Consider the following 21,804-nt stretch of genomic DNA (forward strand, 5'->3'; position numbering starts at 1 on the left):
CCGCTGAGCCACAGGGCATAATGTATTTTTCTCTCTTCCTATATCCCAAGATCAATTACTCTGAGAAGATGAGTTTCTGATGGAGAAAGTTAACATTAACTTGGGAACCTGAAGCACTTGCTGGGGAAGGACAGGAGGCTGAGATAGTACAGGGCACCCACCGGGACAGTGGAAATGAAGGACAGACACCTAGTAATTTCTGTATCAGCACTGCCAGGTTCAGAAAATGCCTTTTCTTTACATCTAATGCTGCTTTTAGAAAAACCTCATCACACGTAATATGGTGCAACTATTCAAAACTACATTCAGTATATGCAGACTGCAAGGCTTAAGCATCATTTAAGCAGGGATTCTGTGGCTGTGTTTGTTCCAGCTTCCTTCAATTCCTAGTCATCTTTAGGAACACAGCCACCTTATACTGGCAAATGCCTCTGGTGAATAATGTAAGGAACCTGGCCCAGTTTCACTCTTTGCCATAAAAGAAAATTTCATGCATTTTATTTTAAAAACACACTAACAGAGAAAACTCAAATCAGTGTGTAATGCACTTACAAAATGGGGGTAATTTTTAAAAAACCTATAGCTCAACAACCAATTATAAACTCCACAACAAAAAATAGTTCCTACTTGGCAGACTGAACAGTATCAATAGTTTGGTTTTGTTTTACTAAGTAGCATCATGTAGTTTTAATGTGAAAACAGGTTAACAGTAAAAAACCAAAAACCTACAGGCAAACAAAAAGTTCACCACATTAAACAACTAAGTAGTGTCTAAAATTTTTTGCAAGTTTCTTCCCAAAATGTTTTCCAATAAGTCATTCTTCTTCTCCAGTGAAAATGAATACACGAGTTGCTTAATAATAAGCTTAATTCTCACAGGCTGAAGTTTAACTATTTACTTCATTTGATGAAGACACAGATGTGAGACATTTTCAAGACTCCTCCAGACTGGACATTACTAGACTCTCGGTCATCAGGAGGTTGGAGCACGGGATTGGGGGGCAGAAGATGTAGGGGGATTGAGAAAAAAACAACAGAACCCCCCGGTCATCAGAACACCTCTTTCCTTGTGACTCACCCACTACATAGCTCATGGCGAAGAGGACTTTCCAAGCTGACTTTCTTGTTAGACTTTAATCTTGCAGGAAGTTGTCTTTGGGGTTTTATTAAAAATCTGTCACGGTGGACCAACTGAATGGCTTTCCATGGATGCTCCTTATTGTTACTGACATCACCCAAGGAGACAGGCGTTAATACTTACAATTCAATGAAATGCCAAAAATAAACATTTCCTAAGGATTCTGATTTCCAATACCTGCCTATATCATTATAAACACTCATTACTTGTTCAACAATTACAGAAAAAACTTTGGAAGCTAGGAAAATTCTCAATTTGAGGTAAATAAATAATATTAAGACTAAAGTAGTCAAGATTTCCTTTTACTCAAAAGAATCACTTCAAAGAGTCAACCTCCGTGTACAAAAGACAAGCTCAGTCACAGGTATCACTGGACACAAAGGATATTCCAAAGGTCTTTAAAAATGTTAATCTCAAAAAGGAAAGTTAACTTTTATAATATTTCATTCATTATCAAGACCATACTTGCTTAACAAGATAATTATGCTATTGATATAAAACATACAGTATTTACACTTAACTGTACAAAATAATTTAATGTTTACAAAAATATTAGAATGTTTAGAGTTGACTGACACAGTCTTAAGCAATCTCTTCTAGAGAAGTATACAGTAGGACCACTGATTTCTATTTCATTTCTTTTTTAATAAGTCAAAGAAAGGATGTTGCAATGCTTCATCTAAGGTAATTCTTTTCACTGGGTCATATTCCAACATTCTTCGAACCAGGTCAAACAGTTTCTCGTGTTCTTCATCATGAGAAAGCATAAATTCCTGAGGGGAGAGGGAGAAAATCAAATCAAATCTTTTGATTTTAGAAAGATATTTAAAATATTTTAGACATTTTTTAAACCTCCAAATTGTTTTTCTTTTACCTTTAATGGTTTGCAGCGTCTCCTAACATATCTCCCAGCAGAACTATGTTCATCCCAATCTAGCTGGTTGTGGTGAAAATACTTGCGTTTTCTACAGGTAAAAAGAAGTCTGATCAGTAAAAATAACAGAAAAAGATCCATGTTTATCCTGCTCCCACTAGGAAAGAGTATAAGCACCTCTGTGTACATAATTTTTAAAAAGCTTAGCAATAATCACACACTAGCTGGCTCATAGAGTGCCTCCCTTAATCTTGCATGCAGAGAACAAAGCCAGCTTCAACAAGAAGCCCCTGCATCCATTCCTGTAAATTCTGATTTCCCCAGATCTGAAATGGGGCTGGAGATCTTTGAACGAACTCCCTGGATGACTTCTGAGGTGCAGCTGTGTTTGAAAGCCATTATTGTGCCTTGTCCAAGGACACACAGCTGGTTAGAAACAGTACGGAATTCCAACTCAGGATGCTCTGACTCCAAAATCCAGTTCTCTACTGTGCTATGCATTACTGTTGTATCGACTTACAAAAACAATTATGCAAAGGCTAATGTCAGTGTAAAAACCACCCCTTTGTTTACTAGGTCACAGGCAGATACTGCATCACTTTCCCTTTTCTGTAGTTTGGATACAGGCTACGGCACATACTCAGCAAAGGGCTCCACTCTCTGAGCATACCTGGTTTTCTGAATCATGTGTGTTGGTATGGGTCCTAATATTCGTTCCATCATTGCCAGGTGCTCTTTACTATCATGAGTCTGAAAAATGTAGAGAAAAAACTTTTAACATTTTTCATTTTCCTACATGCATACTAAAGGAAAACATTAAGAAAATATTACTGACATAAAAGGATTAGATTAGACAGTTCACACAACTTATATTACACTCTACTTCAAATATGGAACAATGCCAAATGAGTTGTATTGCAAACCCAATAGTCTTTCGAAATGAACCAGTAAGGCAGAGGTGCATAACTTGTTTAATATAAAACTGAACGGTTTCCTTATTTATTGTGTTTCTTGTACTTTCTAACTGAAGGATGACTGGGGAAGATTACCAGGATACTGTCTCTTCATTTAATCAGTCACTTAACCAGAGCCCCCACTACCCAATGCACAGAAGCACATTAACGCTTACTAATTCTAGGCAATAAAAACAGTCCCAGTAATTCTCACAACCACCCTGAACTAGGTGTACAGGAACATGAGTTTCAAAGAACTGAAGGTACTAGCTCAAAGTCACATGGCTCTTAAATGAGGAAAGTGAGCTATGACCCCAGGTCAAAACTCAGTGACAGAGCCCCAGCCCGGCACCAGGAGAACTGGGGAAAAGGCCCCACAGCTGAACGGGACACCCCTAGGGCAGAAACCGGCAGCTACTTAAAGGGAATTAAGTAAATATCTGAGGCATGGCTGGTCGTTATCTGTCTCTGCTGCCTATTCTTTGTTTTTTAAAGCAGGCATCAGGCAGGGTACAGCCTGCCAACCCTTGTTCTGGAAAGCAGAGGTTGTGTGTAACACTTTTTCAAATTTATTAGCTGTTGTTTGCCTTGCTCATTGCTTTAAAAATATTAAGTACTCCATTCAAGACAGGAACAAGTACTAGCTCCACATTTTAACAAAGTTTCTTAGTTGGAGAGTATTTTGGAGGGTAAAGTCCAAATATAAACCTTATCTCAAAACAATGTTAATAATTTGCACTTCACTTAAAACCTTGGTGATCTACAAGTACAAACTCACTACAACGAAGCACATATTCTGCCTAACTTTTTCTTGACCCTACAGTTTATTACTACAAAACCAGACACTACTTCCTTGAGCTGACTGACAACCATGGCCCAACAAATTCGGAGTCCTTTTAACAGGATCTTTCGGAGCAGACAAACCAAAGCAGTGAACACACGCTGTCAACAGCCACCTAATGAGTCTAAACTCCTCAGCTTCCTCCCACCCTACACAGCTGTAGCTTCAATCCACCTTGACAGCATGAGCCAGAATCTCCTGAACCCCCACCACACAACCACAAAAGAATGCAACTCCCTGATCACATCACAACCCCACTTGAAGTTCTTTGATGGCTGTAACACCTAAAGTATTCAAGATCTTTAGATTATAGATGTTAAGTAAAATTTTGAGGCCAAAAATGCAGACCAAAGTAAGGTTTCCATAAAAGAGACACTTTACTACCCCCAAACCTAGGAGAGATAATCCCCAAACAAAGGCCCCAGGAGTCCACAAGGAATCAGTCAGTCCCTGACGACTGTTGCTGTTGCCGTTCCCCCATTTATGCAAGACTGACAGCACCACCTTTTTTTTCTTCACTGGCGGGAGCAGGACCCTGACCCTCTGTACCTGCACCCACTTGCAGACTGGGGTTCTTTTCCTGGCACAGCCGTCACACTCCCTACTTTCCCGACACACCCCTACGCTTCCTTCCAGCACTGGCTCTGACTCCCTACTGCTGGTGATGTTGCCTCTAAGAAAATTTAACTGATCACCTTTCCTGGTGTCCCGCTTTACTTTCAGCACTGAACCATTTACAGCAAATACCACATTATACTATAAAGTTTCCTCATATCTAACTTTTGCAAGTTCTCCTTGAAGATATATCTTTTAATTCTGATACACTTAGAACCTCCAAACACAACTTATTGTTCCTAAATTCTTCTATAAAAAGTATTAAGTGACTTGTTCATGGCTATACTGACAGTCAATATATCCAGAACAGAATTAAAACTGGCCACAGTAACGCTAACATAAATTTATGAAGGTGAATAACAAAAAATGGAAACACACACAGTATGAACATGTGTTAAAAACTCCAATCACATGTAAAATGAACTGTGACCATTCACCAAGAATTGTGTTTCACTCAACTATTGTTTTAGAGAAGGATAACCATTCTGCATATATAAATTTCAGTCTTAAAATGACACAATGGCAACTTTTCAATGTGGAAGCCAAACTGCATACGTCTTTAACATTGAACTTAAATGGTACTTATTAAACACGTACCTGAAAGACTGTGAAACCAAGGTAATACTCAATAAGAATGCACCCTATGCTCCAAACATCACAAGGCTGAGACCAACCTAGAGCTATTTAAAAATAAAAACAAACATTTTATTACACAGTAATTTTTAATTACCAATTTACTACATCCATCTCTATGCATAATCTCTTTTTATAGTTCATTTTGGAGAGTGTAACAATACACTCATAGTTTGCACTTTTAGTTTTCTATCAAACATTATTCAGTATGTTCTCATGGTCCTCCATATCATCAAATTACAGCACTTAACCTGGGAGAGGGGGCAGTTTCTGTAAAATGAGAGGGACTAGTAAATATTCCCCAAATACCGGTATGACTACTGATTTTTGGAGATACTCTGTAGTCTCAGAAGTGCATGTGCAACGGGGGCACTGTTATACCAGTTCATGTTGGTTAGGAAATTTTACATGTTAGTGCAAATACAGGTCAATAATTATTCTCAGAATGTAATTACTGAGCCCTTATCATTATCATAAACTTGATGCCTAAGTTTACTTCTCCCCAGAAAATAATAGTTTTATGCAAACTATGAGACTCATGAGTGTCATAGGCAGTTTCACCTACAAGCAGAATTACAGAGCCATTACAGTCCACACAGAGAGACCTGTGTGCATGCTCTCAGCTGTGTATACATGGTCACACCCTTTCTCCTTCCGAGTTCTCATATGGCAATACTATTCTGGGAAGAATAAAACACCCAGTGTTCTTAAGTCTGTATTTAAATTGGAAAAGAGATGAACAGAATAAACCACAGCGACATTTTAATCTTTTAAATATCAAATATTTAGTAAACAATAACGGGTAAATAACATCTATTTTAAAAAGAGGTTTTCAGTACTTTCAATAACATCACTGAATTTAAGAAAGAAATAATATAGGGTCCAGCCCAAATAATGCCCCTTATTTATTAATTGTGTAACATAACAATATCATACTCAAACATACCATATGACATTTTAGGTGAAATGTTCAAATTAAAAAAAATTATACCAAAAAACTCCCTCTCTCCCCCTTCCCCTCTAAAGATAAATAAATAAAATCTTAAAAAAAAACAAAACCTATAAATTATTAAACCCATATTATTGCCCTACCAACCACATTCAAATAGGCATTACTTATGCTGGATGCTATATGTTCAAAGTCTTTGACTGCAATTTAGTCATTTTTGTTAACCTTCACCGTACTTATCATCAGAACAGATACTAGAGCACGACTTCTACTTATATACCCACACAAATAGAACAGTAACAGGAAAACATCAGTTGTTTTGTGTTTTATCTCCCATGTTAAAATGTGAGGAAGATTCTGAATTTTAAGTTAATAAAACCCAGGAAGTTACTTTCTTTTAAATTCTGAAAATTCCTCCCTGTCCACAATCTCTTCCTACACTCCTTTCCTTTACCCTCATAGTGAGTAGCCTTCAGTCCTCAACCATGGGTGTTCTTTGTAAATTACTGTAACACAGCAGCTCCTTTCATACCATACTAAGTAGAAATCCTATTAACTATTTCAAAAATAAACTCTAAACCTGTGCTGGCCAGTATGGTAGCTACAAGCCACAGGTGGCTATTTTAATCCCAAATTTAAATTAACACAATATTTAAAGTTCCATTCCTCAGCCCACAAGTGGTTAAAGATGACCAAATGGAGAGTGCAGACATGAACCATCTCCATCACTGTGAGACGTTCTACTGGCCAGCACTACACAGTATTCTTGATTTCCTTACCTCTTCACCAATCCTCTACGTAGATAAACATCATTAGTTTCTTTTCACACTCCTATCCCCTGAACTACCAAGTCCTATTGGACCAAAAAAGGGTAAAAACTGGACACAAATAATTTTATAAAAATGCTTTATTATTTAACCTCAGTTGGACCTTACTTTTGGCCAAACAATAAGCTTGTTCCACTTATCTCCCTATAGCACTTGATCTCAACTTTTTCCACTGTCTCCAAGCCCCCAAACCCACCCAACTTCCCAGCTATATTGCCATGACCTGGTCTCTAACCTTTAAATTGTGATGCATGCTCCCTTCTGGTCTCTAACCTTAAACTGTGATGTATGCTCCCTTCCTGAGTTCCCAGTTAGTGTAAAACTTTGCACCTGAACTCCTTTTCCTTTCCAGTCTTTTCTCCTGTCAAGGGTAATAAAAGAAGCTCTCTTTCAGACTAGCCTTTCTTTTATTCCTCTTGACCTCCCCACCACCCCATATTGAGAGGTCTGCTATCCCAACCTCTAGGATTTGCATCAGCACCATGCTCTGTGACAACAGGAAACTAAATACCTACATCACTTCAAAGCCATACTGCTGTGGCGTACTTAGCCAATAAATGAAGCCTGCTCTTATGAGCTTGTAAGATTAACTTGTTCCAAATAACCACCACCTGAAATATCTTTATAGGCAGCATATTTTTCCCACTCAGGAAAAATATTTATAGTAGTGTCCAAACTGTTTTTATGAAAACAGCAAAGCATTTTTTGTACAATGCTAAGAAAATCACTCTCCCTCCTACCAAAGTATAGAGAACAAAAAGCTCTTCAATTACAGTATCAGAACTCTGGTGTCTACTGACCCAAAATGACCTCTGGAGCTCTGTAATGCCGTGTGGACACCAAGGTACTATGATGCTCGTCATCGTATGTGGCACTTCCAAAGTCAACCACTTTGATATCCGTGCTTTTCAATGTGCGTTCATCACGTTTCTAGAAAGATACAGTTGAATAAATGTGAAGATTAAAAAAAAAAAAAAGGAAGAAACCTTTTACAGCACTACCCAAAAGGCTTGCATGTAAATTATATTTTTGAATTTTCAACATAACCCCATGAGAAAGGCAAAGAAAGATGATCCTTCTGGGATTAAGTATCAGGATGGAATGAGCCTCAGAAGTGAAATTCCTCAATAAATGATTACCAAGCTAAATTAACTACAAAGAACCCACGAAATTAAAACAAGTTTTAACTTACCATTTTAGAGTTGTATTTGACTATATAGTCAGACTTCACAAATAAAATATTTTCAGGCTTCAGATCTGTATGGGTTAGCTTATTATGATGCAAAACTACAGGAGAACAAAAACACATTATTAGTTTCACTTTTAAATTTAATCTGTACTGGGGTGGAAGAATAATCAGTGGTGGATACTGGGGGTCAAGAAGAACTTCATCTTTACAGTATGCATTTTTAGTGACCATGTTTTGGTATGTTACTAGTATATCAAACTTTAATTTTCTGACATTTAAAGATTTATCAAGTATACTTACAATTTATTGACTGGCAGATCTGAAATGCCATCTGCCTGATGTGGTCAATTTGAAATGGCAGAAAGCTGTTTTCTTTAATGAAATCATAGGTACTAAGTCCCAGCAATTCAAATACAATACAAACATGGCCATGGTGATCAAACCATTCTAGCATCTGGACACATCGGCTAAAACAGATCAAAATAAAAATAATTCAGTTAACAGAATTCTCATTATATCATATAACATGACGGATCATAGTACAAGTTTCTACTTACAAGACACTATTGGGGTCAGTAGAATTTAAATGCTCTAATACTTGGATTTCTGAACGAGCTGCTTCACGGTATCGACCCACATTTTTTACAATTTTCACTGCTACGTGTATGCCATCCCTTGAAAAACAAAATTAAGATGAAAATGATAAGTGTATAGGAGCAAGACAATGCTTTAAAGAATAATCTTATTGAGTATCAATTACTCAATTTTTCTAAAACAATTCATAAATATCAATTACTCTATGCTATTTTTCTAAAATATTATACCAGACTCCACATAACATCTTTTGAAAACATTTTGACAATATATTTTATATGAAGTAATGATTCCCTTAATACTTATGAATTTTAATGTTTGTTTCCACGATTTTAAATTTACCTAGATGTAACACAGAAGTTTAAAAAATAAAGATAAACCTCAAACAGACTGTAGTACTGGTGAAAGCACTGACTCATTCAGCAGGCTGGACCCACTCTGCACCAGATAGTGGACAGGTCCGTGATGAAAGGGCAGTGCTTGTCCCTATGCCCCCAACGGTCCAACGGAAAAAGACACAGAAGTGGTTTATGAAAAGGTCAGAAGTGCTTGGTGTGAGGTACTGTGTAGTAGAGGAGGGGGAGCCAAACCACTGGGGGTTAAGGGAGCTCCAACTTCTTCATAGGAGAGGGGACACCCAACCAAACCCTGAAAGACAGCTATCAGTTTGTCAAAATTGGAAGGAAAAGGGAACATATGGGCAAAAAAGACATCAGCAATACATCATGAAGTCGAGAAAATGCCTAGCACGTTCACTGACGCAAACAGACAGAAAGAGCTCCAGTACAGAGCAGGAGCTTCAGACTGGGGCACCTAACACTTCCTAAGTCGTATAAAGCCAGGAGTGATGCGAGGAAACAGGTTTCCACATCTTCAACTGCCTTCTGTCCTCCTTCCTAAATCCGATCATTGAAAACATGAGCCAAAATTCAAGCCTCTGTTCACTATGCCCCACATGCCCATATTAGATCAAGGTACGTGCCCTGGACTATGAAAAACCTTTGAGTCAAACAAATTTTTCAGTGGCTAGGTAGCAAATTTTTCCCCAAATCTGCTAGTTTCCAATTTGTTGCTTTCAACAAGGACCCAATGAAGCTGTGGGCTGATAAATTATTAAAAAGTATTTTGATAACATTCCTACGTTTGGTATGTATCTGGACTTAAACAGAAAATTGTCTTAGAATCTCAAGAAAATTTAAAAGGACAATAATAGGGCAGCTGGTAAAACCTGAATAAGGTCCACAGATTTGCTGGAAAAATATGAAAATATAACATGTAATGTGTAAACAATAAAGAAAAATACTGTAAAGTGTTAAAATTTGGGGATTATGGGTAAAGCATATGAAAATTCTTTGAATTATTTTATCACCTTTTCTGTAAGTCTGAAAATATTTCAAAATATTTAGAATAATGTTCTATGTAAAGTGGAAGGAAAATAAGTTCTAGGATAAAACATTTCCAAGCACTAAAAAAGAGTTTGTTCATGGTGATAGGTATTAAGTGGTTATAGCATTTAAGATTCCTTCAAAGACATTTAAAGAAATAGGCTAAAGAAAAAAAAAAGGATGAAAAAAATCAATTCTTACAGTAAGATATGAAATATATCCTTTCCAACTATTTTATAATGAAAAACTTTAAGGGTCAATTTAGAAACATGCAGTTTCACTGAACTGTTTTAAAAGGTTCATTTACAGAAAAGTTTGCGAACTACAGAATAGGGTTCTGGAGGAGAATATTACAATGAGGCAGACAGGGTCAAATCACAAAAGGTTTAGCATAACTCATTCTGTAGGCTGTGAGTAATATAATTTCTTTACAGTTTAAGAAGTTAACTCTAACATGCAAATATTATCCTTTGGGAATAAAGGTTTTTTGAACGAAGACACGCTATGCTTTATTGTCTCTCTACGGTTCAAAAGCAGAGCACTACGAATCTCTTACACAAGGTTATAGGACGAAGTTCTTTCTGGGAAAGTCTCTTCTCCTGAATACCTACTCTAATTTCAATCAGCTCTGACAGAATTTGTGAGCATTTTTTATCAAAATTCATACTCATATAAAGTAAATCATGCACAGAGTTAAAAAAAATTTTGAATATTTACACCTCCCAGGAAAACATGTGACTACTACTTAAAATACCATTTCATCAAGTCATTATGGATCCTTCATCCCCAAACATACCAGAATGCTAAAAAAATAGATAAATAAATAAAAACACTGCACACACAAACTTACATGCCATGATCAATGCATTCTACAACTTTGCCAAAGGCCCCTTCACCCAAAGTGTCCACGATTTCATCTAAAGTGAGGGGGGAGAAAGAAGTGTAAGTACCTGAGCACAAATTACTAGTTATTCAAACAATGAATGCTTAAGTGTGGAATACTTTCAAATGATCTCTATCAAAACATAACTAAGGTTTCAGCACTCAAATTATTTTATTTTCAGCTTCTACAAAGACAATTAGATAGAGCTATCTTTCTTGATCTAATCTCAAATTCCACTGATTATTTTGGAACTTTAGAAATATTTAAATTCTACAGAAAAGAAGAAATACAAAACAAACAAACAAACCCACAAAAAAACAAAAGAAAACAAAAAAGCAATGAAGAGTTCTTTAGCCCCCCGCTGACAAACTATTCTTAAAAAGATTATTCTGTCTGCAAAGTTTAAAAAGTGTTGAAAAATATTCTATACATCTTGCTCTTAGAACGTCTCCACTTTGACAGATCAGGTGACCCTCCTCATCATCCTCTATACTCCTGGATCTTTTCCTTCGGTGGCTCTTCTGGAACGGCAAGTGGGCAGCACCAAGATCGTCCAGCCAATCAATATATCAGAGTGAATTCAGGGCAGAATACGCAATTCATTCAGCGGGGAGATATTCAGGCATTCAGATAAGCACCAGGCCACGAACAGTTGGCAGGAGCAATTTCAAATTCAGTCCCCAGAAATTCACAGGGCACAGTTTATGTTACAGAAGAAAAACATGGCAAGGAACAGATTTTCAGATAAGATACTTAAAGTGGCAATAGAAAAAAACAACACAATTGTTTCTTTAAAATACTGATTTAATTGAAGTCTGAAATTAAAGAATGCAATGTCATGTTCTATTAATCTCTTGCTATAAAATAGCATATGCTGTGAGTTGAGATGTCTAATTTGACAAAAAATGTTTTATAATGTCCAAGATTAGTTGAAATTACTTACTTAGGAATATTTTAAAATATACATGATTCAAATAAAAGAAAAAAGTAATGGCTAGTTAATTTCAATGTTCAATCTAATCAAAGCTAGTTTTACTGAAAACTTGAGATAAACAATGTTTTAAAGTTTACTGATCAAACAGGTCTGAGTGTAAAAATAAAAGGGCAAGTTTTTAAAAATACATTTCCCACTCAGCACCCATTTTCAGAACCTCAGTGGAACCAGACGCAGACAATGCACTGTGCTATGGGACTATGCTACATACCGGGTATTTAAGTATAGCCACCAGTGCACCCGTCTAGGTTTCCAACCACCAGGAAAGGAGTTTCTTTTAAAGTAAGAAAAAATGTTCAAAATGAAAGATGAGGGTTCATTACTTCCTAACATCATATCACAAAACATAAAAATAGAACATTTTTAATATTAAAATCAAGAAACTCATGATGTGGTCTACAGAAAATGAGTAAATTTGGGCAAACGAGGACTAGCCAATAAATACAGTTTAGCTATATGAATTTGGAAGTTTCCTTTAAAAATTCAAGTAATATAAACAATATACACAAATAGTATTATATAAATTTTCCAAACTTATTGGCTCATTAAGAGCTTTACACACAAATATGTATCCACCCCAAATAAAAACGAAACCACTCATACCGAATGTGACTGATGGCTTGAGCAGTGTCTGTTATGCTTCCTTTTGGGACTGCTTCTCAGGCTTTGGACCGAAGATTTACTGCAGTGGATTCGGTAACTGTTTTCCACATCTCTGTGATAATGCCTAGGAATGTATCTTTCGCAGTAGTCATTTCTGTATTCATCAACGTATCTCCTGTCCCGATAATCTCTCTCATTCAAAGACCTTGCTTCTAAATAATGACTGCAAACACATCAAAAGACTTCAAATTACTCTCTTCATCCTAGAGTACTGTGGTTCAAAAACATTCTCTCAAGAATTCCTGGCTTAAAAAGCTAACTCAAAAACAGAAAAAAATTCAAACTGATGAATTAGAATTTATACTTATCATAAACCTAAGAAATAATTTTACTTTAACCAATAAGCAAATGGGTTCCTAATTTCCTATTATATAAACTGCTGTTAAGCACTTCACATCAAAGAACAAAGCTTGAGCCAAATCATTTCATTATGTTCAGTCTTCACTTAAGTGCCCCTTTGCATTCTGGAGAAAGACCAAAAATACACAAGACTGCATCGGTTTCATGATACATGCATCTGCACCTGAGCTTTCTTTCCTCACAGAGCCACGCACAATTATAGGCATACAAAATTCCTTTTTCTTTTCATGTAATTTTTAGATATCTCTGGCACACAGAGAGTTCTTCCATAAAAGGTGGTGTTATTAGCTCTAGAAGCAATCTTAAGTGTACTCCAGGCGTTTCATTTCACAGATTAAAGTACCTAGAAAGAAAATGATTTGCAAGGGTTGTAGTACACAGGCTGTGATTAGATGAACCAATTTTATTACACACATCACCTACCCTATCTCCTCTCTTAGTATTTCTGGTTTCCTGTTGTTTCTTTAAAAAAACATACAAAAACAGCTTTTGAAGGTTGCTTCATGTACCAAAAACATTAACATATATCCCCCTAAAATGAGAACAGGGATCTTGTAATTCCGCCTAGTATTATAAGAGACCCGCCACCCTACTTCCCTTTGCATTTCTAATTCCTGTTATGCCTGCTTATTACAAAATACGCATGAACTCTCATAGAAAACAGCATTATTTATTGCTACGGTAGTTAACTTCTGAATCTACAGATCCCTCTGAATATCTATGAAAGATATGGACCCTATTTTACCAAGAATTGCGCCAACACAACTAAACTTGATAAGGGATTTCAGGCATCAGACCATAGGAAGTCAGTGTACCCCACTGAAGTAGCCTCAATCAGATGGAAAGTAAAGGACATATATTCAACTGACTCAGTTTCCTGTCCCCCTCTACCCGGGCTGAGTGTCCCCTTCAGCAGAGTGTGAAGGAGGGACGTGCATGGAGCACTGGGGGAGGGAGAGAAGGACACCTGCCCAGTCAGACAGATCAGCTACAAGAATCCTGACAAGCAATGGAGTGACGATGCTGACTGGACTGCCCTCTCCAACTCTCTTTTTTCCCCCACAATGTAATGTCACTCTTTTTCTGGAGAAGGGGAGATGGGAGTGGCTGCTTTAGGCAGAAAGAGAGAGTCATTTCTGAATAGGCTCAACAGAACTGGCATCAAATGCAGGCTGTGGAGATGCAGGGACTCCCTTTTCCCTTTCCCCAGCATCAGTCTTAAGTTCTGTGCATTGGAGAAACAACTCAGGATATCAGGATATAAATGTGGATCTAGGCCAGCGACCTGATCAGTTGGCTTGGACCTGTTGGAGAGATCAACCTAGAAATTACCATATTCTTAAAGGCACCTGCCCTATAAAAGTCCAAAATCTTTATCAGAAAAAAAGTCTTTAACTGGAATAATGTAGGAAATTAGAACTGCTGATAATCCATAAACAATCTATAGAACAAACACAAAGTGGAGTAATACTATGAAGATAAACTAAAAAGATGAGGACCTCTTCAATCTGTAACAACCAAGGCTTAGAGACTATATAAAGTGCATAGAATTCCAAAGGCTATGGACAAAGTAAACAGTATGAAAAGATTTAATTTCTAAAAATATTCACTAAATATGTAGTGAAGTTTTCACTGTACACCCTCAAAACAGCCAAGACCAATGGGGCCATGGACATTAGTTTTTATTTGCACACAGTCCTGTAGAAGATATTTTTACACACAGCAAAAATGCAGCCAACAAACAAACAATGGACAGTTTGAGATTTATATACTTAAAAATAAAGCTCAACAATGCAGGAAATGCTGAAATGTTCCAAGAATGCTGAGGGTCATAAAAGAGACAGCAAAGCACTAAAATTTCTGAAAACCATTGGGGAAGACTTGATGTTTTCATCAAGAAGGAAGGAGTTGCATCTTTAAGGGAAGACAAGGTTTGGACAAAGTGGAAGACAGAAATGCCGGGGAGAAGCATGGCTCATTACCCTCTTGCATTCACAGGGCACTTTTAGCCACAACGGCTTAGAGATGTGTTTGTCTGTACATTACTCAGGAAACTCTTAAGTAGACAATTCCAGTAAGAGCAATTTTCACATATGGGAATATAGGCAAATAAACTGGAAACAGACCATCCAAAATCTTTCATGCCAGACTAAGCACTTGAAAATAGTCCTTTCTCAAAGGGTGGTCTGTTTATCAGCAATACCAAAATATAGAATTATTTAAAATTAAGATAGGGGGACCCCAGGTCAGACTCAATCTAAATCTTGTAACATGCATTTTAAACATACCTCCCAGGTGATTTCATCCACACTAAGGTTTGAGAATCACTCTTTTAAGACCTGATACCCTACGTTAGGAAAACATTTAAGAATTCTTACCACAGTATTGGGTTGGCAAAGAATCTCACTTGGTTTTTCCTCTATGATGGCTCTACTAGCACTAAGTTATCTTTAACTTTATTTGGAACAATTTTGTTAGACTGCATTTTGACAACTGTCATATCAGCATCCATTTTAAAGAAAAACTTAATCAAAATTGGTGAATTTTTGTGCAGCCATTTTAATATCCAAGATGGAAAAAAGTATACATTTCCGGCATATTATGCTTTATATTTCAAGAAAGGTAAAAACGCAACTGAGATGCAGACAAAGATTTGTGCAGTGTATGGAGAAGGGCTTTGACTGACTGAAGGAGTCAGTCTCTGGACAACGCTCCACGGTCAGGTAGACCAGTTGAAGTTGACAGTGATCAACTTCATGATGAGACATTAACTGAGAACAATCAATATTATACCATAAGGGAGATAGCCAACATACCCAAAATATCCAAATCAAAAGTTATTGGTGAAAATAAAAATGTCTTTTATTTTACAGAAAAAAACTAAATCTTTTAGCCAACCTAATATACAAAGGTGGTATTTAAGCCACATCAGTCTTACTGTGCATAATCGATTGATTTAAACCTGTAGGAAGGGATACCAAATCACAAGCAACAGCCAAAAGAAAATCAGAGAAGACCCTTTGCAATACACAAAAAAGGTAAAATAATTGATATACAGTAAGTTTTCATAAAGAAAACTAAGAATATATAAAAACTCACTCAGAGAAAACATAGGCTAAGAATAAAAAATAATGTTCAACTCGTCAATAATTATGACAAATTCACTAGAAATTAAAAATTTCATTTGGCATTTCAAAATGCCAAGAGGATTGGCCGGTGTAGCTCAGAGGACTGAGTGCCGGTTCGCAAACTGAAAGGTTGCAAGTTCGATTCCCACTGAGGGCACATGTCTAAGTTGTGGGCCAGGTCCCTGATAGGCGCATGTGAGAGGCAATTGATCTTTGTACCTCTCACGCATTGACGTTTCTCTCTCTCTTTATTTCTCCTTTCCCTCCTCTCTAAAAATAAATAAAATCTTTAAAAAGGGAAGAGAAAAGAAAAAACAGCTAAGGGCAGCGAAGGCAAGGAGCATGTTGTAGAAGTATAACTTAGTCCAAAGTCTCCTTAAAAGATATTAATAGGGGCCCTGGCTGGTGTAGCTCAGTGGATTGAGCACGGGCCTGCGAACCAAACAACTGCGGTTTGATTTCCAGTCAGGGCACATGCCTGGGTTGCAGGCCAGTTCCCAACAAGGGACGCATGAGAGGCAACCATACAATGATATTTCTTTCTCTCCTTCCTTTCCCCTCTAAAGATAAATAAATAAAATCTTTTAAATAATAAGATATTAATAGGTAGCCAACAGTTCACACCCTTTGACTTTGAAAATATCCCTTTTTAGACTCTATTTTCAGAAAACAGGCAAAGATTTGTATCAAAGATATTTTAAGAATTAGAAATAACTTATATCCAAACAATGGGATGCTAACATCCTACCAAAGTTACCTTCTTTATACTTTTCTGCATTTTTAATGATATTACGAAAGATATCCTTTTGAAGTTTTTAGTCTTCAAAAAGTCTACTGGAATATTCCAGCTTATGGATAGTAATTACCACCAGACATCTCTGGTGCCAATGTCAAAGCAGCTACTGGCCTAGTGGTTAACTGGACTTAGTATCATGTTTATGTAGTTAATTATGAAGACAAATGAGTAACACTTCCTTTCTATATATAGAATGTGTAGTAAACCTGAGTTGATCAGTTTCTATTAAGCCTTACAGAATATTTTGTATTTATTATTAGGGCACAGATGTTCTTCTACAGTATATTAACGAGCTCACTGAAATCCTTTTACAAAACCCACCCTCTTCCTCCTCAATGATGGTGTAGCAGTGTGTGGGGAAGAATGACCAATCTGCCCTGACTACTGACAAGCCCCACTACTCTACAGAACAAGTCTGTTTTAGGATAGAGAAGGAAAAAGTTACATACTGTTTTTTAAAGTAACCCCAGCTGGCTAATTTAGAAAGCAATCTGGTAAACAGTCCCAATGGAACATCTGCACAAAACAAGGAGAAAACATAGGAACAACTAAACGAACGAGAAAAAATTAAATGTAGGACAGGATGAAAGAAACTCTACTCTCCTAGCCTTTCTTTAAATATTTCAACTTTAAAATTCCTCTAATTCTATATGAATATATTCCTTCCGAATTTCACATCAGTAAAAATACAATAAAACAAACCACATGTTATTGGACACTTTTACTGAAGCTCTTTCCTAAATTACTGGCTACTACCTGTGCAAAGGAATGGTTTTTACAATAACCAGGCGTCGGAAAATCCCAAACATATCCACTGGCCCTATTGCCAAAATAACCTGTAGAACACAGTGTAAGTGAATGATCCCCAATGCACTTTAACACACCTAAGTAGTACACGTTCCCCCCCCACCCTGAGTTATCCTCTTCCGGCCCCTCATTACCTCATTCATGGAACACTATAGGAGCACCCTAACGTACACATGTCCCCCCTGCACACAAGTTGAAGGCACAGACCACGTGTCCTATCATCACTATTAACTTTGTGTCTTATGTCCCTGCACTGCTGGCAGCCAGGACTTACCTATTCCCACCACTCCCAGATATAAGGATAGGAACTCTTGTTTTATTCAGAGCTGTACCTTCAGCCCTTATATAGTGTCTCGCCTACAAAAGGCATTCAATAATTTCTGAATATTTATTGACTGAATCATATTGTAGTTCTGACATATGACATATATTGTCAATCATATTGACATATGAAAACTATATAAGCTAAAACAAATCATTAAAACCAGCAGTGTGAAAATGCTACTAGCTCAATTTACCAATCAGATTCTTTAAACTGGTGACGTGGTTTACAATGTCTATTCTCTTGTGTACTGCTGTGGGACCTCCTCTTCCGTTTGTGGCTTCCCCTGTAGCTTTCATGTCCCCAGCTTTCTCTATCATCCCAATGAGGGCAGTGAGTTCTTTTGGAATGCCGCATCTGTTAATGCAAACAAAAAGAGAGTTGTGGAGGATATGGATGGTTATGTTTAGCAAATAAAATATACATTAATATTTAAATATAAACTCCCAGAACATGGCGTCACACAGGTTCTAAAATCTTTTGTAGGCCACGTTTCCCAAGGCATGGGGCTCTACTCCACTGGTATGTCAGATGATTTCAAGTGGCATGCATGTAAACCTAGGACTAAATGATGAATAACAATGTGGGAAATTCATATATTTTCTTTCAATTTTTCTGGATAAATTCTCAGCTAGGTATTTGCCCTACAACTAACACCTACTAAATAACAGTTTTAAAAATATTTTATTAATTTATTTTTAGAGAGGAGAAGGGAGGAAGAGAGGGAGAGAAACACGAATGTGTGCTTGTCTCTCGCTCGCCCCCTACTGGGGCCCTGGCCAGCAACCCACGCATATCCTCTGACTGGGAATCAAACTGGTGACTCTTTGGTTTGCAGACCAGCACTCAATTCACTGAGCCACACCAGTCAGAGCTAACTAACATTTAAAAAACATAAAAAGAGCCAAGGTTCAGGCTTAGAGCCTTCAGTAGACAATATCTAGCAGAAATTAATAACATTTTTTGGTTTTCATTTATTTTTATCATTACCTTCTTTTTATGGTAAATTTTTAGCAATCCCCTAATTAAGTTATTGATATCATTTATTTTAAATATGTTAACTTTAACATGTGAACTAATCTAAAGGGAAATACTATCATGAGTGTCATGGAGCTTTGGCAAAACACTGGCAAGCTAATACAAATATATGAAGTCAGAGAAACACTCAAGGACACGGAACACAGATGACTCTGTTAAAAAGTATACAGCCATCAATGAAGCTTCTTTTTCTCAAACATGAGAAGAGTTCCTTTCTCTCAATCTTAAAATGACTCCAAGCTTCAAAAAAATAAAAAGAGGTGAATAGAACAAGGTATTCAACAGAGAAGCTTAAGAGCAGAAAGATAATTTTATAAACTCGTTTTCTCTAACCAGATTTTCAGGTCATCCTGCAGTTATTCTTAAAATTGAAACCTTTTTTGTTGTAGATCTGGAGTGACACCAAAGAAACCAATCCACAAAGACTTGCACAGTCACAGTGAAACCAGACGAAAATGAGGACAATTCCCCGACCCCACTGATAACCTCTATTGCATTAGGGTCCTTCCAAGCTCAGAATCTGTGTTCAGACTGCCTCTCCCCATTGTCACCCCTCTCAGAGTAGTCACATTTCTAACAGTGACAGCCAAACTGCGCTGAGCAGGGGGAGTCTCACAACTCAGCAAGGAGTTGAGAACCAGTGAAACAGCAACACCCGTTACCTTCCTTCAGCTCACCCAAATGACCTCATATGAAGTAAACAAAATCAAGTAAAAAACTTGAGTGATTGCAAACATTAAAAAAGACTTTGAAACGAGGCAGCTTCAATTCCCCTGGGAGACATTCCCTAAGAAAATGTATGTGTCTGCCATCAGAGCCCGATGCCAGCGAATCTTCTGACTCAATTCTCTCGCTGACTCAAATTCCATGCCCATCAAACCCTGGACATTGTAGCTAGCTGTAACAGGGAAAAGGCAGGGCCAGGCCAAACAAAAACCCCAAAGCCTCGTTAGGGTTGTCACTGGGGATGGTAAGTGAGCATTCTGGCTTGACGTCACTTCAGTATGGGAAACTGAAATGAATGACTCTACAAACAAATGAGGTTAAAAAAAAAAAGACTGTCAAAAGAGCCATAAACACATTTCTAGTGGAATTCTTTGGCTCTTCAACTAATAAAAGTGTATTTTAACCACATTAGAAACTCTTTAAGGCAGCTTTGTTAAACAGGCTCAGATAACATCAAGCAAAATTACAACCTCTGATGATGAATACTTATTATCACGACCATCCATTATCAAGCACTTGTCGACAAACTTGTGTCTGCTTCAGTTTCATTTTTTTCTTCTACTCTGTCTGCCCAAACAGCTCACCTCTAATATGGCAGGCTTCTTAAATAACCAAAGTTATCAATATGCACAGAACTAAAATTCGAACGAGCATCTTGAGAAAGCCGAAGATTTGTACTTCTCTAATCGAGCTCACTACTTCAAATTTAATTCAGCTCTTAGGAAGTCCTCGCCACTAACGTTCAGAAATATTTTCTCAGGAGGCAAAGAGAAGACTCCTGGACCCACATTCTATGTAAAAGAAAAACTACCTAGAATTACTACGCTACTTCCAATTAATAAAGAATCCTGAGTGCTAAAATCGCAAGGTATCTTTCAAAAAAATCAAACACAATGGATTCATATGCACATATCCGTATTGGGTATTTGATTCTTTATTGCCCTTTAATACTCTATAATGCCTGACAATTTTATGTTCTGCACATGGATAAAAAAAAACATCGGAAAAGGTCAGAGCTATGATTAGGTGGCTCCCGGAGGACGGCATATAACAGGTAACCAACAGCCCGTGGGCGCGACTGTATGAAGCACAATCCCACGACAGTTTAAAAGCCAGACGGCGGGCCTCGTCGGTTTGGAGGGCTACTTCCTAAGGATCGGAGCAGCGCACCACGGCTCCTCAACGAAAATGCGTTGCATAAGTGTCAGAAATGCACGCGTGCGGCCTTGGCAAAATGCTTCCAGCTCGGGGGAAATCAGTGTCGCACGAAGGACAAACCGGTCTCTACTGCTACGTCTCAGCGAAGTACATTCCACTACTCGGACTCGCGCCCTCCCGGTTCTCGGACGCGCAGGCCCCACCCCAGCGCACCTGGCCAGGGCCTCGGGCGCACGCACAGACTGGAACCAATGCCACCGCCGCCCGAGGCCAGGCCTCCAGGGAAGGACTCCTCTCTAACAACCCACACCCGAAAGGCCGCTCGCCAAGGGCTCGCCCAAACGTCTGCTCTCTCCGACGGGGCGGGAGGAGCCAGCCTTCAGAGCTGCTAAGCGTTGTGGCCAGGGCCCTCAGGGAAGAGTCAGCGGCAGAACCGCAGTCTTTCTGCCCCAAGGTTTTAAATCTACGTAAGACCTGCGCAACTTTAGGTTTGGAAGGCTACCAGCGGAGCTGTGTCCCGAAGGAACCCCAGTCGCCGAGGCCCCGACCCCGGTCATCTCTCCGACACCTCACTCCGAAACCCGAAAACGAGTGGAAAGCCGCCCAACCCAGCACACGTCACCTGAAGTCTTACCTCTGCAAAAGCAAAAAGCTCTTTGGTCGAAAAACGAAGCCAAACCGCCGCCTTTCCAAACCAGCCGCTGCGAAGAAAACCCTACAAAATGGCGGCCGCGCTGTCTCCCAAAAACCCCCAAGGAGGCCTCTAGCTCCACCTTCGCCGCGAATCGCGCCTGCGTAACAAAGACTCGCGTGATCCCGCCCCTCCCCGAAAGAGGAGGGGCTACGGGGCGTCAAGGCAGGGTTCCACCCTACACGGTACGGCTACCTGGCTTTGGTCCTCGCGACATTTAGTACCAGTTGGACCCCGGCG

The 21,804-nt window shown here is 38.3% G+C and overlaps 1 protein-coding gene across 3 annotated transcripts; it reads right to left on the reverse strand.

The window, feature by feature from the left end:
- Window positions 1–1,424: 1,424 nt before the first annotated feature.
- CLK4 (CDC like kinase 4) lies at window positions 1,425–21,599 on the reverse strand. Of its 3 annotated transcripts, none has more exons than XM_037164022.2 (13): window positions 21,508–21,599; window positions 18,148–18,308; window positions 12,479–12,701; window positions 11,312–11,402; window positions 10,849–10,915; window positions 8,577–8,693; window positions 8,320–8,486; window positions 8,023–8,117; window positions 7,631–7,760; window positions 5,019–5,101; window positions 2,683–2,762; window positions 2,013–2,103; window positions 1,425–1,911 (listed from the first exon to the last, which is right to left on the reverse strand). In XM_037164022.2, exons 2-13 carry the CDS (start codon window positions 18,306–18,308, stop codon window positions 1,771–1,773), a joined length of 1,446 nt encoding a protein of 481 aa, XP_037019917.2. In that variant the 5' UTR covers window positions 21,508–21,599; the 3' UTR covers window positions 1,425–1,770. The 3 variants fall into 3 exon arrangements, with proteins under 3 accessions (XP_037019917.2, XP_037019919.2, XP_037019918.1); XM_037164024.2 differs by lacking the exon at window positions 21,508–21,599 and adding an exon at window positions 17,272–17,338 and having other exon boundaries at window positions 18,148–18,271; XM_037164023.2 differs by lacking the exons at window positions 11,312–11,402; window positions 18,148–18,308; window positions 21,508–21,599 and having other exon boundaries at window positions 12,479–12,570.
- Between the last annotated feature and the right edge of the window lie 205 nt (window positions 21,600–21,804).

The sequence above is a fragment of the Artibeus jamaicensis genome, unplaced genomic scaffold (assembly GCF_021234435.1).
Source record: "Artibeus jamaicensis isolate MK-2021 breed Jamaican fruit bat unplaced genomic scaffold, CSHL_Jam_final contig_1085, whole genome shotgun sequence".
NCBI classification, from domain to species: domain Eukaryota; kingdom Metazoa; phylum Chordata; class Mammalia; order Chiroptera; family Phyllostomidae; genus Artibeus; species Artibeus jamaicensis.

Bases quoted from the DNA above. Each gene is read 5' to 3' on its own strand.
- CLK4 (XM_037164024.2), bottom strand. From the start codon at position 18,271: ATGATAGAGAAAGCTGGGGACATGAAAGCTACAGGGGAAGCCACAAAC. The intron at 10,916-11,311 runs GTATAGAATATT...CCCTCACTTTAG, and splicing joins AGACGTTCTAAGAGCAAGAT to ATGAAATCGTGGACACTTTG. The intron at 8,694-10,848 runs GTAAGTTTGTGT...TTGTTTTTCAAG, and splicing joins GAATGCATTGATCATGGCAT to GGATGGCATACACGTAGCAG.